The sequence below is a fragment of the Vipera berus genome (genome assembly GCF_964194415.1).
Source record: "Vipera berus genome assembly, chromosome: 10".
Classification (NCBI taxonomy): Eukaryota; Metazoa; Chordata; class Lepidosauria; order Squamata; family Viperidae; genus Vipera; species Vipera berus.
Genome location: NC_138213.1, coordinates 17701050 through 17715880, shown reverse-complemented (window position 1 = coordinate 17715880; position 14831 = coordinate 17701050). Strand labels below are relative to the sequence as shown.

General features: G+C 42.1%; 1 protein-coding gene across 1 annotated transcript in view; it reads right to left on the bottom strand.

Annotated features, from left to right (window-relative positions):
• Window positions 1-568: 568 nt before the first annotated feature.
• The window catches only part of SLC38A8 (solute carrier family 38 member 8), a 16333-nt gene continuing 2070 nt past the window's right edge, over window positions 569-14831 (bottom strand). The window contains exons 2-10 of the mRNA XM_081335728.1: window positions 12954-13152; window positions 11359-11512; window positions 10508-10612; window positions 8663-8714; window positions 7124-7238; window positions 5068-5215; window positions 3481-3677; window positions 1611-1662; window positions 569-1132 (exon numbers count right to left, since the gene is read on the bottom strand). Coding sequence (XP_081191854.1) covers window positions 1030-1132; window positions 1611-1662; window positions 3481-3677; window positions 5068-5215; window positions 7124-7238; window positions 8663-8714; window positions 10508-10612; window positions 11359-11512; window positions 12954-13152 — 1125 coding nt within the window. The 3' untranslated portion in view covers window positions 569-1029. The remainder of the gene's footprint in view (window positions 1133-1610; window positions 1663-3480; window positions 3678-5067; window positions 5216-7123; window positions 7239-8662; window positions 8715-10507; window positions 10613-11358; window positions 11513-12953; window positions 13153-14831) is intronic.

Sequence of the window (14831 nt, the reverse complement as noted above, 5' to 3'; positions counted from 1 at the left end):
GCCATAAGTCAAGTCACCATGAGTCCAGACCTAATCTTAGAACCATTTTTACTGTGGTTGTAGTTAAGTCTCAGCAGTTGCAATTGTGAAACCAGTTTAACTAATGGCGATTTTGACCATTCTTTTGCCAGAAACCAGCAGAAAAAGTTGCACGTGGGCAGTGGTGGGATTCAGCCGGTTTGCACCACTTTGGCAGAACCGGTAGCTAATTTTTTGTTGTCTAGGCCCAGAATGGACTTCTGGAAGTGGCATCCACACACAGAGAACCAGTTGTTTGCGTATTTGAATCCCACCACTGCACATGGGATGCTACAATCAGTCATAAATGTGAGCCACCCAAATTGCGTTCGTGTCACTACAGAGGTGGGGCAACAGTCACAAGTTTGAATTTAGTCTGAACTGACTTTTTAGGAGGCTGTTATGAATTGAAACCCTCATTAAGCAAATAGTCATTGGTTAGAAGACTGTATGTAATGTGCAATAAAGCCTGCCCAGGACCCACAAGAATACTCCACAAGAATATTTAAAAACAGTTCCATCCAATAAGAGATATGACTAACATGTCACTTTTATTAACAATACTAGACAGGTAAAATATGAACATGAGTTAAATTATAACCAGATTTTCAATGTGGCAAAATCTCAGTTTAATTGGCCATTTAAGGAAAGGGGTTCTGTCACTATTACGTCTTTTTCACGATGTCACCTTCATTGCGAGACAAATGATATCACTGGCATCACCGTTGTGCATAACAGTGCAACGGGTGTCAATTTTACAGTGTGAATCATTGCATCGGGAGGCCGAGGAAATAGCATAAATGGTCTGGATTATTTGCGATGCAGCTGGACTTTGGTTCGTTAAATGCCAGTGCTGCAATGCTTTGAAATACTTTGCTTCCAAAGTCTGCTCAAATTAAGTGTGCTAAACTGAGATTTTGCTGCATCTATCAAGGACGCCGAGCATCGCATCCCAATAGTCCAGTTGTGAGTGTCTCATGGATGCAACATCACCTTTGCTGATGACTTTGGCTAGAGCTTAGGCAATAATGCCATGATGGCCGATGCTGTGCTTTGCCCAAAGATGAAAGCGCCGCAAAGGACAGTGATGATCCCCCAGGCAATTAGGCAGGACCTGTCAGTAAGTGGGTAAAAGAGAAGTCATGCTATGCCTATCTTCTATAAAACCTGGATGAGGATCCAGGTTTTATAGAAATACTCATTTAAAAAAAAAATCTACCCTATTAAAATTGGTTGCTACTTGCCCAAGTCCCTTTGGGAAAATGGGGCAATAAGTCTCTCTTATGCCTTTGCAAAATGTTGCCAGCTGATCACGTCATTCTGGCCATTAGGATTCTTTTCAGCTGATGCTTGCAAAGGGGCACAGTCACTGCGCCTTTGCATCGGTAACATGCAGCAGGAAGAATCGTGAAGACATTCTGCATGTAGTCACATTAAGGGAGCTGCTTTGCAGCAACGCAGGAAGGCTTCAGTGTATTTGATGCCTAAATTAGATGATTGGTGAATGGAACCAGCAATTAATTCAAAGCAACTAAATTGTCCGTTCCTATGGTCACCAAAGTTGGTTGAGGGATTGGGGGTGCTAAACATACTTGGTTCTTGGCCTGAAGAGTTCTGTCTCCATTGCAAACACCAAACATAGCCCTGAAATAAAATAGGAAGCACTCAACATAAACAATTCCTTAAAAATCTGTGGTGGCACGCAGGGTAATTCTGCCCACTGCCAGAAGTTCGATCCTGACCGGCTCAAGACTGTCTCCATCCTTCCGAGGTTGGTAAAATGAGGACCCAGATTGTTGGAGACAAATATACTGACATTTGTAAACTGCCCAGAGGGTAAAGCATTATGGAGCTGTAGTGGCACAGTGGTTAGAATGCAGTATTGCAGGCTGACTCTGCCCACTGCCAGCAGTTTGATCTTGACCAGCTCAAAGTTGACTCAGCCTTCCATCTCTCTGAGGTCAGTAAAATGAGGGCCCAGATCACCAAGGACAATATGCTGACTCTGTAAATCACTTAGAGAGGGCTGTAAAGCACTATGAAATGGTATACAAGTGTTATTGCTATTTTTTTAACTAGTAAAAGTATAAATTACATCTGGATGGTTTTAACCAAATCATATTTAGCTTCAAAACATTGTCGTGAATGTGGTTAAGAGGAAAATGATAGTATCACTCTATACTGCACTAATGAGGCCCCATTTGAAATACTACATCCAGTGTTGGTCGCCATGATACAAATAAGATACTGAGGCTGTAGAAAGTGTGCAATGAAGAGCAACAAAGATGATAAGGGGTCTGGACGCTAAATCATATGATGAACATTGAGGGAACTGGGTACCGTATTTTCCGGCGTATAAGACGACTGGGCGTATAAGATGACCCCCCCAACGTTTGAGATGATTTTCATGGGTTAAAAAGTCGTCTTATACGCCGAAAAATATGGTATGTTTAGATGAATGAAAAGAAGGCTCAGGAGAGACATGATAGCGGTTTTCCAATACTTGAAGGGCTGTCACACGGAAGAGGGCATTGATTTCTTCTCCAAAGCACCTGAGGGCAGGACAAGAAGCAAGGCGTGGAAGCTCACGGGGGTGGAGATTCAGCCTAGAAATATGGAGGAATTTCCTGACAGCACGCATGATTAATCGGTGGAACAGCTTTCCTCCTGGAGTTGGAGATGCTCCATTGCTGGAAGTTTTTAATAAAAGATTGGACAACTGCTTAACAGATTTGAAGACTACTGTAATATTTGGGCTCCCCTGTTGACTTTTTAAAATTGTTTTATATATAGATGTTGGGTCAATTGATTATTAGAGATCCTCATCTGAAATATTTGTTTATAAGACATATTTTTCTTGTTGAATCAGGATGAGAAAGTTTATAACTATTTTACAGACCCATTATGTAAGGGGAGGAGAATTTATCAGGTTTTTTTTTTAATTTTTCGTTTCAGCATCCAGCCAGGGTGGATTTTTCAAAATATGTTTAATGTTGGAAGTTTGAGTCATTTTTTTTCTTTTTTCTTTTCCCTTTATGTAATCTTTTTTTTTCTTTTGGTTGTTGTTACTGTTGGATGGGTGTTTTTTCTGTTTTTTCTGTTTTCTATTTTATTCCAATTGATAAAACATTGTGTGTGTGTGTGTATGTGCATGTGTGTGTATGTATGTATGTGTGTCTATACACACACACATATATACATATACACATATATACATACACACACACACACATACATGTATATACAGTATGTATATACTGTATGTGTATCTCTATCTCTCTCTATATATGAAAAAAAATGCCAAAGGGGTTGGATTAGAAGACCTCTAAGGTCCCTTTGAAATCAACAGGTTGTTTTTTTTACAAAATAAGTGATTGGGCAGGTTTTCTCCTGAGGACCAGCTGCTGCCACCACCTCCCTTGGCAGTCAAATTCCTGGGAGAGGAAAGAAACGTCGACTTACCTGGAAAGATGAAGATGAAGAAAGCCCCAATGCCACCAATGACGCTGACCACCTCGCTGATGTCAGGCACACACAGGGCAATGATGAGGGTGACCACCACCCAGGCGGTGGTCAGCAGAATTCGCATACACTTCTCATTGTCCTCCATCTGGATACAGCCCTGCTTGGAGCCGAGGCAAAAATCTTGGAGGACGGACCTAAACAATTACATTGAGGCATTTATCTAATGACTCAAGAATATGCTGACACCTTAAACATTAATCCATTTATCCCTTTAGATCCGGGGTGTTGAAACGTGGCCATTTTAAGACCCTTGGACTTCAATTCCCAGAATTCCCCAGCTGGCTGTGGAATTCTGGGAGTTGAAGTCCACAGGTCAAAGTCACTAAGGTTGGACACTCCTGCTCTAAATATTGTCCCAAATAAGCCTCGACGTCCTCAGATTCCTTGAAACCCAGAAAAGTTAATGTTATCAACCACTGGCTAGTCTTTAAAGGGGGTAACTCTTGGCCCTTGATGATAGTCCAGGCAAAGGAACATCACTATGACTACTAGCTCTAACTTCACTGCAAATGTAATTTGTTCAACTAACAAATCTTGCAAGACAAAGTATTTCTTCCCTCCTTTCCTTATATTCTCTGGAAGGCTAAGGAGGATCTTTTCTGAAACTCTTCCCATGCCCTCCCTCCCTCCCTCCTCTTGTGGGGGTGAGACAACGTTTGCCCCCCCAGTTTTTCAGGAACTTTCTAATTGTAGGAAACTATGAGAAAGAGTGTATATATCTAATTTTACATATATTAACTGCAGCAAGAATTGTATTCGCTCAACATTGGAAAAATGAAGATTTACCAACAGAGGAAGAGTTAATTTTAAAAAAAAATTAGATGGTGCAGAAATGGATAGATTGACACTGAAAATGAAAGAGAAAGATGATTCAGTATACTTTAGAACATGGGATACCTTTTATCAATGGCTAGAAAAAAGTGGTAGAGAGAAAGGAATTTAACATGTATTAGTTAAATGTTGGAACCTAGACAATATGTTGCTGATAAAATATTAAGCATTTGTGAGATATATATATATATCAGTTCATATATTTGTGTAAATTACTAACAAAGAATTTAGGGAGGCTGATATGCATTTCAGACTCATTAGTCTTCATCAGTCAGTCATACCCTTCTGAGGTTCGAATCTCAGAAGGGTATGACTGACTGATGAAGACTAATGAGGCTGGTGGCATCAGCTTCGTTCTTCTGGGAGAAGTGTGTTCAACTTTTAAAAATCAACTTTTAAAAATCAACCAGAGACCGGCCTTTTCTAGCAAAGCCGGAACCACTGTGATTATAAATGAGCGAGCTTGTCACGAACAGGCCACACCCACATTCCACAATTTGAATGTTATAACTGCCATACAAGTGTATGTACTGACTCCCTTATCATTTAGCCCTTGCACTGATGATGTCAACAGCTCAGCAATAAAGAAGAATTTTCTCTTATATCCCGGAGTTCATCGTTTTTATTTTTACTAACTTCAAATGTCTACACCCAACACCTCTGAAAAGCTTAGGAACCATTTTTGCTTCTCACCTTCCTAGAAAAAGGACAATGGGGTAGATGGTGATAATGGAGATGCCAAATAACAGCCGAGCTACAATAACCACTACGTCATTTCCAGGGTAAGACATTAGGATGTCAGCAGCGACGTCAGCTCCAAATGTTAAGTAGCCATACAAGCCTTGTGGGAAATAGACCATTAGGTTATAAGTAGACAATCTTGACCCGATGGATCATCATTACAGAGAGATTTCCAGTGCAAATAAGACGGTGGCCTGCTGCCAGATTAATAGCTTACCCTCCAGTTTGGGGAGGGGTTTTAGAATAGAATAGAGCTGAAAGGGACCTTGAAGGTCTTTTAGTCCCACCCCCCACTTAAGCAGCACAACCTACACCATCTCAGACAGGTGATTGTTTAGTCTTTTCTTAAAAATCTCCAGTGATGGAGCACCCACGATTTCTGGAGGCAAGCTGTTCCACTGGTTGATTGTCCTCACTGTCAGGAAGTTTCTCCTTAAATCCACGTTGCTTCTCTCTTTGATCAGTTTCCAACCGTTGTTTCTCGTCCTGCCCTCTGGTGCTCTAGTGAACAACATGACCCCCTGTTCTTTGTGGCAGCCCCTCAAACACCGGAACACTGCTATCATGTTTCCTCCTTGGTAATTCCTTTATTAATCAAGGAATTGATTAATGAAAGTGGCAGAGGAGATATATAAATGGGCCGCAAACTCCACACTCACTCACTCACACTGAAGAAGTTAACTAGTTGGGCAGAGAAATATCTGCAAGCATATATAAATGGGCCGCAAACTCCACACTCACTCACTCACACTGAAGAAGTTAACTAGTTGGGCAGAGAAATATCTGCAAGCAAATGAGCAAAACAGTCACTTATCTGAAATGGTCTAGGTTCTCCTGCTTCAGCAGGGGGCTGGACTAGAAGACCTCCAAGGTTCTGTTCTATTCTATTCTACTCTATTCTATTCTATATATTCCACTCTATATTCCATTCCATTCTATTCTTCTATTCTATTCTATTCTATTCTATTCTATTCTATTCTATTCTATTCTATTCTATTCTATCATTCCATATTCCATTCCATTCCATTCCATTCTATATTCTATTCTATTCTAATTCCATTCCATTCTATATTCTATTCTATTCTATTTTCTACTCTACTCTACTCTACTCTACTCTAAGCTCAGAGACCACCAGAAACTAGAAATGATAGAAAATATTTGTAGCTCTGGTGGTAGATGGTGGTGATGATGGTTTGTTTTCCAAGCTTGCTGTTTAGCATCCGAACATTTGGTCACCAGGCGAGGTGACAATTCAGAACTGAAACAGGGTGCTTGAACCGAAGTCCCGCTGAGGATGACACCCAGCCTCGGAAGCTAAAGAGAACAAACCACCACCAAACCACCACCAGAAACTCCACATTCATTTGGATGAAAGAAAACATATATCAAGCTTTTAAACTTCTAAGCCCAAAAGAATTCTTCACCCACCAATGATTTTCAGCAAGTCCCTTTAATGAAATTTCTTGAGGGGGTTCTAAGAATTTCAGCAAGTGAAGTATTTTCCATCTAGGACCAATATATCCCAATATCCATTTGTGAGACTTCAAGTGCTGTAACGCTCCGGCTGCCTGGTCAACAGTTGGATAGAATGGTGTGGAGCTGAAATCCAGCCCTTTGGAAGGTTCTTGGTGCCTTCTGAAGTTAGTTGTTTTGTTCCAGACATTTCATTGCTCAAACTAGGTAATGTCATCCGTGCTGGCCTCACTAGCATGGATGATGTTACTTAGCTTGGGTAAGGAAATGTCTGCAAGAAAACAACCACCCTCAGAGAACAGCAAGAACTCCAATGTCTCCTCCTCCTCCTCCTCCTCCTCCTCCTCCTCCTCCTCCTCCTCCTCCCTTCTAGCACTGATAGTAATGGTAATGAAACATCTTCAAGAAAACAACCAAGCTCAGAGAGCATCAAGGACCCCTCATTTCAACCCTGAGCTACAGATGTTTTCCTTTATTAGTACATTCTGAGGGTGTGAAAATTCTCTTCTGATGGAGAACGCTAAGAGGAAGATACCTGTCATGGAGTAGATCAACAAGCAAAAGAGCATGGACATCACAGACACCACCACCCAGTGGGACAGCCTCTTATTGCTCAGGCTGCAGTAGATGGCCACACAGGCTTCATGACACTAGAAGACAAAGAGGTCTTGAATATACAACATAACACACAGTGCCTACTACTTGCTTGGACATCTTCTTCACTTCGCATCCATAAAGCTGCAGCTACAGTATACATTTCTACAGTCAAGGGACCAGCCCTGCTACTATTGGCAATCCAGAAGGTCATTGTTACTGTGAGGAGTTAGTGACATATTTTGTTTTCTCCTTCGTGTTAAGAAAAATCTAGAAGTTTAGACTTCGTTCTGAGCTAGCCTGCTCATTTTTCGTTCTTGCTTGCCGAACAAAGGACAAGGGGAGGGAATCTTTATGTAGCTTCAAAACTGCGAAAGTCTCAAGATTTTTTTTATTCAAATCCTAGACTTATATGCCAGCCAGTCAAGGTCAGGTCTTGCAGTCCTTTGATTGTGACAAGGCCATGATGCCATAGTGCCAGATTTTCATAAAAATGGTGAGGTGATAGTTTGGGTGATAGTTTGCTTCATAAGTATGCTTTGTACATTAGGCCAGGGTTAGGCAACCTTGGCTCTTTTATGACTCATGGACTTCAACTCCCAGAATTCCTGAGCCAGCCTGGCTCAGCTTGGAAACCTCTCCCTTTCCCCTCAGCATGACTGGCTCAGGAATTCCACAAGTCATAAAAGAGCCAAGTCCACAAGTCATAAAAGAGCCAAGGTTGCCCACCCCTGCCCTAGACTCATATGCCATCCAGTCAAGGTCAGGTCTTGCAGTCCTTTGACTGTGACGAGGCCATGATGCCATAGTGCCAGATTTTCATAAAAACGGTGGGGGTTTTATTAAGAGGGAGCTTCTACCACAGAACTTAATACTATGTGCTGTTGAAAAATTGGCCCCTTTGGTGCGGGTATTTCTGCTGTCATTATTAAGCAGCTCCTGGCAGCCTATAAGAAATCCGGGTGATCGTTTGCTTCATAAGTATGCTTTGTATGTTAGGCCAGGGGTAGGCAACCTTGGCTCTTTTATGACTTGCGGATTTCAACTCCCAGAATTCCTGAGCCAGCCATGCTGAGGGGAAAGGGAGAGGTTTCCAAGCTGAGTCATGAGGGCTCAGGAATTCTGGGAGTTGAAGTCCACGAGTCATAAAAGAGCCAAGGTGGCCTACCCCTGCATTAGGCTTTTCAATCTGTTTTTCATGAGCTCGGAGAACGAATTTCACCCTCATCCTACACCCAAACTACACTGTATTCGCCACTATTGCAAGGTTCTCAGTTTCTTGATTTTGATGTAAACAAGGAATGGGGAATCAATGGCTGTTTTTCTCCTGATGGCAAAAGGGCGACAGCTACATCCAAGCTATTGCATTCTCAGAAATACATATGAATTCAAGTATCCTTTTGCAACAAGGAGGGACAAAGTCAGCCTCCATAACTCCTTCGCCCCTTAAGAAAAGAAGGGAAAATGTTCACTTTATTACCTGAAACCCAAAACAGATGGTTGGGACAACGCTGAACATGGAGGCCCAAGAACTGTGTGATGGGAAAACAAAACACAGACATGCATATGAAAGTGCAAGAAATTGCTCTACATGGAAATGGCCAGACAGTCACAATGTATTTGCTCTCTAGGTAGGAAGATCCCCTGAAGGATTTTTAAAGAATCCATCTCCACCCCATTGTATATTGGGCCCTTCCTTAAAGCTACCTTTGTATTTTAATGTTAATATTTATCATTTTAATGTTTACATTGTCATTTTTATCTTGTAAGCTGCTTAGTGTCGCCTGATGGTGAGATGGGCAGCATAGACATTTAATAAAAATATAAGTAAATAAAAGAACATCCACCTTTCCTCCTCTTCCCATATTCTATTCTATTCTATTCTATTCTATCCTATCCCATCCCATCCCATCCCATCCCATCCCATCCCATCCCATCCCATCCCATTCCATTCCATTCCATTCTATCCTATCCCATCCCATCCCATCCCATCCCATCCCATCCCATCCCATCCCATCCCATCCCATCCCATCCCATTCCATTCCATTCCATTCCATTCTATTCTATTCTATTCTATTCTATTCTATTCTATTCTATTCTATTCTATTCTATTCTATTCTATTCTATTCTATTCTATTCTATTCTATTCTATTCTATTCTATTCTATTCTATTCTATATTGGTCAGGCAGAGCTTATTTAGAAGAACAGAAAAGCACTGGCTGGTGGTGAGGATATAAATCGGTTTTCCTTGACCTACCATTCACTCCAAGTTTTTTTCACATTAAGAAGAAGAAAACGTGAGGAGTATGTGATCAAAATATCTGAACTTTTTATCCAGTTTGCTCACAGGGAAGAAATCATGATGATCGATAAGAATAACAATGCATGCATCAATATTGCCCTGTTGGAGACCATAGCTTCTCTTTGCACCTACGGGCTGGTTCGTCCCCTAGGGCAAGTGAGAAGTGATCAATAAGGGGAAGGGTCTTCATAAGCTGCTCCAGCATCTCTTTCTCATGTGCCCTGTTGTTAGGAAAATGAAGTCTCAGGAAAAAAAACACTCAGCAAGGATCTATAGACAAATGAGCAATAGGTAAACCTCCAGTAAAGGCTCAGGCAGAAAGAAACAAAGCACTAGGGAGGGTTTTTGCAGTAGCTTCTCAAGAGTATTCTCACATAGTCCCACGATGATGCTGTGATTCAGTGTCAGCCTGTGCTCCCAGCAGCTGAGTCCAAGGAATCTGAGGAGGAGGAGGGGTTTGGAGAGTCTTTGGTGTCGAAGGGAGGCTCTGATGCACTGCAGGACTCTCAGCCTGGCCCCTCCAGTTGTGTTCCTCATGAGGCTCAGCTGTGTGAGGAGGAGGCGTCGGACTCAGAGGAGTCACAGCTGAATCTGTTCAGAGATGCTAGAAGCAGAAGGCAATCCAGCAGAGCAGAGCGGAGAAAATCAATGAGGCAACTCAGTGAGAGGAGGAGAAGGCAGTGAGAAGCCATGCCTTGGGACTGATAATAAAAGGGGAAGGTGTGGGTGGGGCTGGTTGCTGAAGGCAACCGTTCGGAGACATTCAAAGAGAATCCTGGTCTGTTCTTGCTAATCTTGTTTGATATTTTGAATCATTTATTGAAGGAAATATTCTGTTGCCTTTTTGTTTGAACTGTAAATAAATTTGGGTTGGGTTTTTCCAGCCTATTGACTATTTAAAGGAAAAAGGGGTTGTCCCTGACACACAAACAGGGCCGGTCGTAGGCTGGAACAGATGACTTATAACTTGTATCAAGGAGACTAATTCAAGTACAGCTACAGGTGTCTATATCCATACTTACCTAGCAGAATGGGGACGCTCCTGCTTAACAGCGTGATCTGTTTTGAGGTAATACTTCAGCACAATGACCACCATCAGGTAGCAGGCAGCTAAAGTGCCAAGGATACTGGAAAAGGTGCACAGAAAGAGCAAAATTGGACAAAAGATGCAAAATATTCTGCAGCTAGTCCTCAAAAGAGAATCAACCTAGAACTAAGGACAAATTTCCAGTCAATGAGAACCGTTCATCAGTGGAACAGCTTGCCTCCAGAAGTTGTGGGCGCTCCAACACTGGACTTTTTACAGAAGAGACTGGACAGCCATTTGTCTGGGATGGTTAAAGGGTCTCTTGCTTGAGCAGGGGGTCGGACTAGAAGACCTCCGAGGTTCCTTCCAACTCTGTTATTCTATTATATGTTATATGACTATAATGGAGCCTGCCCATTAAGGTCGTAGGTTTGATGGTCGTAAAACACTCACGTGACCAATCCAATTTTATTATCTTTTTTTGCAGCAGTCATTAAGTCAGGGGTCTCCAAACTTGTCCACTTTAAGTCTTGTGGACTTCAACTCTCAGAATTCCCCAGCCAGCCATGCTGGTTGGGGAATTCTGGGAATTGAAGTCCACAAGTCTTAAAGTGGACATGTTTGAGGACCCCTGGACTAGAAGATCTTTAAGGTGCCTTCCAACCCTATTATTCTATATTCTGTGTTCTTGTTTTGCATCTTACTCGGTCCAACCAGGGTAAAACCTATATTCCATTTCACTTCCTCCCAAAACATATCCAGGATATAAATCAGATCCAAGTCAGGGTTAGACTTAATCTCCGGCATACCCAGTTCCAAAACTGGGCCTTTTGAACTCTTTCTTACCTTGTATATTTTTGGAAGCCAATTTGCCTTGGGATGGAGAGGGGGAAAATAACCAGTAGGCACAAGGTAGACAAGGTGAAGCGCTGGTCAATAAACCAGGGCCGGTGGAAATTGTCTCCATTCAGGGTTTCGTTGAGGGAGAAAGAATCACATACTAGAAAAGAGTTGGGAAAAGGTCAGTGTTAGAAGAGGGCAGGAATTTATCCAAAGGCTTGTGAAACTGACAAATGTATCCGTTTGTCTTCTGCTGCTTCGTTGTTGTTTTTTTTAAACTACAGGTAGACCAATCACTTCGCGATCATTCTAAGTCACAACAGATGATGAAAAATGGTATTTGGGACCCTGATTCAAAGTCCTGAGTTGTGCTCCTCTAACCCCCAGTCATCTGATCACATTTTGGGCACCCAACAGCTGGTCAGCTTTTTTGGCCATTTTGCACCATCCTGCAGTCACATGACCCTGATTTATGTTGGGCCTTTTGGGGGGGGGTAACTGGTGTTTACTTCCAGTTTTCTGGGGTGGGGAAATGCCCCCTAGCAAACAATAGGTTTGCTTAACGACCACTGCAAAAAAGGGTAGTAAAACCTGAGGTGGTCACATCATGACCCGGTTAAAAATGGTGATGACCTACGATTGTAATTGCAGGCTCAAATACAGCCATAAGTCGAGGTATCCTTTTTTATGGTTAGTATTCTGACTGTTGGAATTTAAGTCATTCATCATTATTTCAGTTGCTCCCATGGAATCTTACTTTGATTCAGGACTTCCACAAAACAGCCACCGTCAAGGAGAGGGCCCTGGTTTATTTGTCCTCTTTCTCGGAAGACAAACTGGCATGGTGAGTCCTCACCACCCCCAATAACTCCTCAAAAGAGAACCTCTAAGACCATAAGTTAAGTTGAACATTTTTTTGTCTCCTGAGCAGGTGGCCACACATGCAAGTAAAGTCATTTTATTTTCTAAGAATCCCTCTGGAGCTTACATAGGACACAGAGAGTGTCCAGGAAATAAAGCTGAGGTCCAGGGTTGGTGCCCTGCAGCTCTCCAGATTCTTAGCAGGTAAAAAAAATGTGGAGACTGAAACATCACTCGGCACGCTGGTGTGTACCCATTTAGAATGGAGAACAAACTTTGTCTTTGAGGTTGGTCAAATGGGACTCTACTATCCTATCTGAATCTAATCCTTCTATGAAACTTAAGAGGAATTGAATCAGGATGAACCAAGCAGCTTAGGATATATGCTTTAAACCAGGGGTGTCCAACCTTGGAAACTTTAAGACTTGTGGACTTCAACTCCCAGAATTCTCCAACCACCATGGCTGCCTGAGGAAAGCTGGGAGTTGAAGTCACAAGTTTTAAAGTTGCCAAGGTTGGACACCCCTGATTTAAATCATAAAGTCCAGGGCTATCCCAGAAAGACTGGGCATTCTGGCCCAGAATGGCCAACTTCTTGAGTGGGTATTTTTTTCTGCTGAAAAAAATTAGGTCACCTCTTCTACCATCCCCACCACCTAATCCAGCCAAAGACGACTAGCGAGCACCAAAGCAGAATTAGCAATTCCCAAAAGAATTCTTTTCTGAAATCCAGATCTCACATTTTTCTAGTTGATCTCCCATAACTTTGAGGAAGGCCACGGAGATCATGAAGAGGTTCAGGATGAAGCACACTTCGCAAAGCTTGCCCACAGCTGACCCACAGATTTCTCTCACCACACCTTGGTAGGTTGTCTGAGTGCTGATAGAAGCAGCGTAACCCAAGATTACTAGGCCGCTAATCAGGAATATCAAAGATCCCTGCCAGGAGAGACAAAAGAACATGACACTGAAGACAAGTATTTTAGAAGCCAATTGGAAAACAAGTGAGCGAAGCTATCCCCTGTCCACGGTGCTGAAGGCTAAGGAGAGTCTCTAAGAATTATCTTGAATTATCTTGCTTGCATTTCTACAGAAGGCACATGGCGCACCTCTTACCGTTGACCCATACACTTGATACATTCGACTAAGTTCACACAACATGCCAAACCCAGGTTAGCCCAACATATTGTCCACATTTACATTCCATGATATGCCCAAATCATCCACATTAACATGAAAGCCTGGTTCGCCCAACAAATTAAGTCTGGTGTCCTCAAAACACCAGATCACAAACTCCGCTTAGTCTAGGAATGTGATGCAAACCAAGTCTTCGTCCTTAAGAGGGATCAAATTGAGACTACTGCTGCTTTGGATTTATTGTGCATTTTTCCATTAGTCCTAGGGCCTAGTCCCTGCAAGATGAACAAAAAGTGAAATTAATGTCACAGCTTACTTATAGTGTCATAGAATCGTAGGGCGGGAAGAGACCTTGAAGGTCTTCTAATCCAACGCCCTACCCAGGGAAGAAGACCTTATTGCATCCTGAACAAATCCAGTCTTTCTCTTGAAGAGCTCCAGCAATGGAGCACCCACAGCTCCTGGAGGGAAACCATTCCACTCATTAGTTGTTCTCACTGTCAGGAAATTCCTCCTTAGAACTTGTAAGGAAAGAAAAAGCAAGACAAATTTTCTCCCCAAGGCAAATTGAATTGCGATAAATTAGTAGGCTATTTTTAACCTCAGATCCTGAAGCAAGAGCTGAAGAGTAAACCTTGGCTCCAATTTTCATCTTCACAACAGCTCAGATAAATAGCTTCTGATAAATGATAACAAGTGACTTGACTGGAAAGTATGCTTCATCCTCCAGGGCTAATGAGTTCATCTTCTTCTTTTTTTTAGATATTTGAGAAGTTGGCCGGTTCTTGCTCGATTTGTAGCTCTCAGACAAAAGTGTCCATCAGAACTCAGCCATCCATGATTTGGGCATTGGCTGAATATTATAAAAAAGTTTTCCACCAAAAGAAATAGGTAGCCAAGTCCTCCTTGAAGTTCAAATATATGGATTGGGGGTTTTATTACAGGAAAGTTAATAAAATGTGTTAACGCCTAAATTTTTATGGACCAATGCAACTGTAAATATCTAAATAAATGCCCTTACTATGAGATAAGCCATTTGGTGTTTTTTTTTAATCCCATTTATATCCCGCCCTTCTCCGAAGACTCAGGGCGGCTTACAATCTAAGAAGCACAAATCAATGTGCTTAGCAATGGCCTTCATTCTATGTATATGCCTGCTTATTAGGGCTTTCGGCCCCATCTCAAGTGGCATTTTTACAAAGTCAGCTTATTGCCCCCAACAATCTGGGTCCTCATTTTACTTACCTCGGAAGGATGGAAGGCTGAGTCAACCTTGAGCCTGGTGGGACTCGAACCTGCACTAATTGCAGGCAGCTGGTGTTACTTAAGGAGGCATTAGCCCACTGCTCCACCAAGGAATGTGAAATTGGGCACAAAAGGACCGTATTCTTTAAAAATGTGCAGAATTTGGATGCATGGCTAACTTTTTATTCAAGTAATCTAACAAAATTATAGCTCAACAATTTCGATGCTGCATTTGC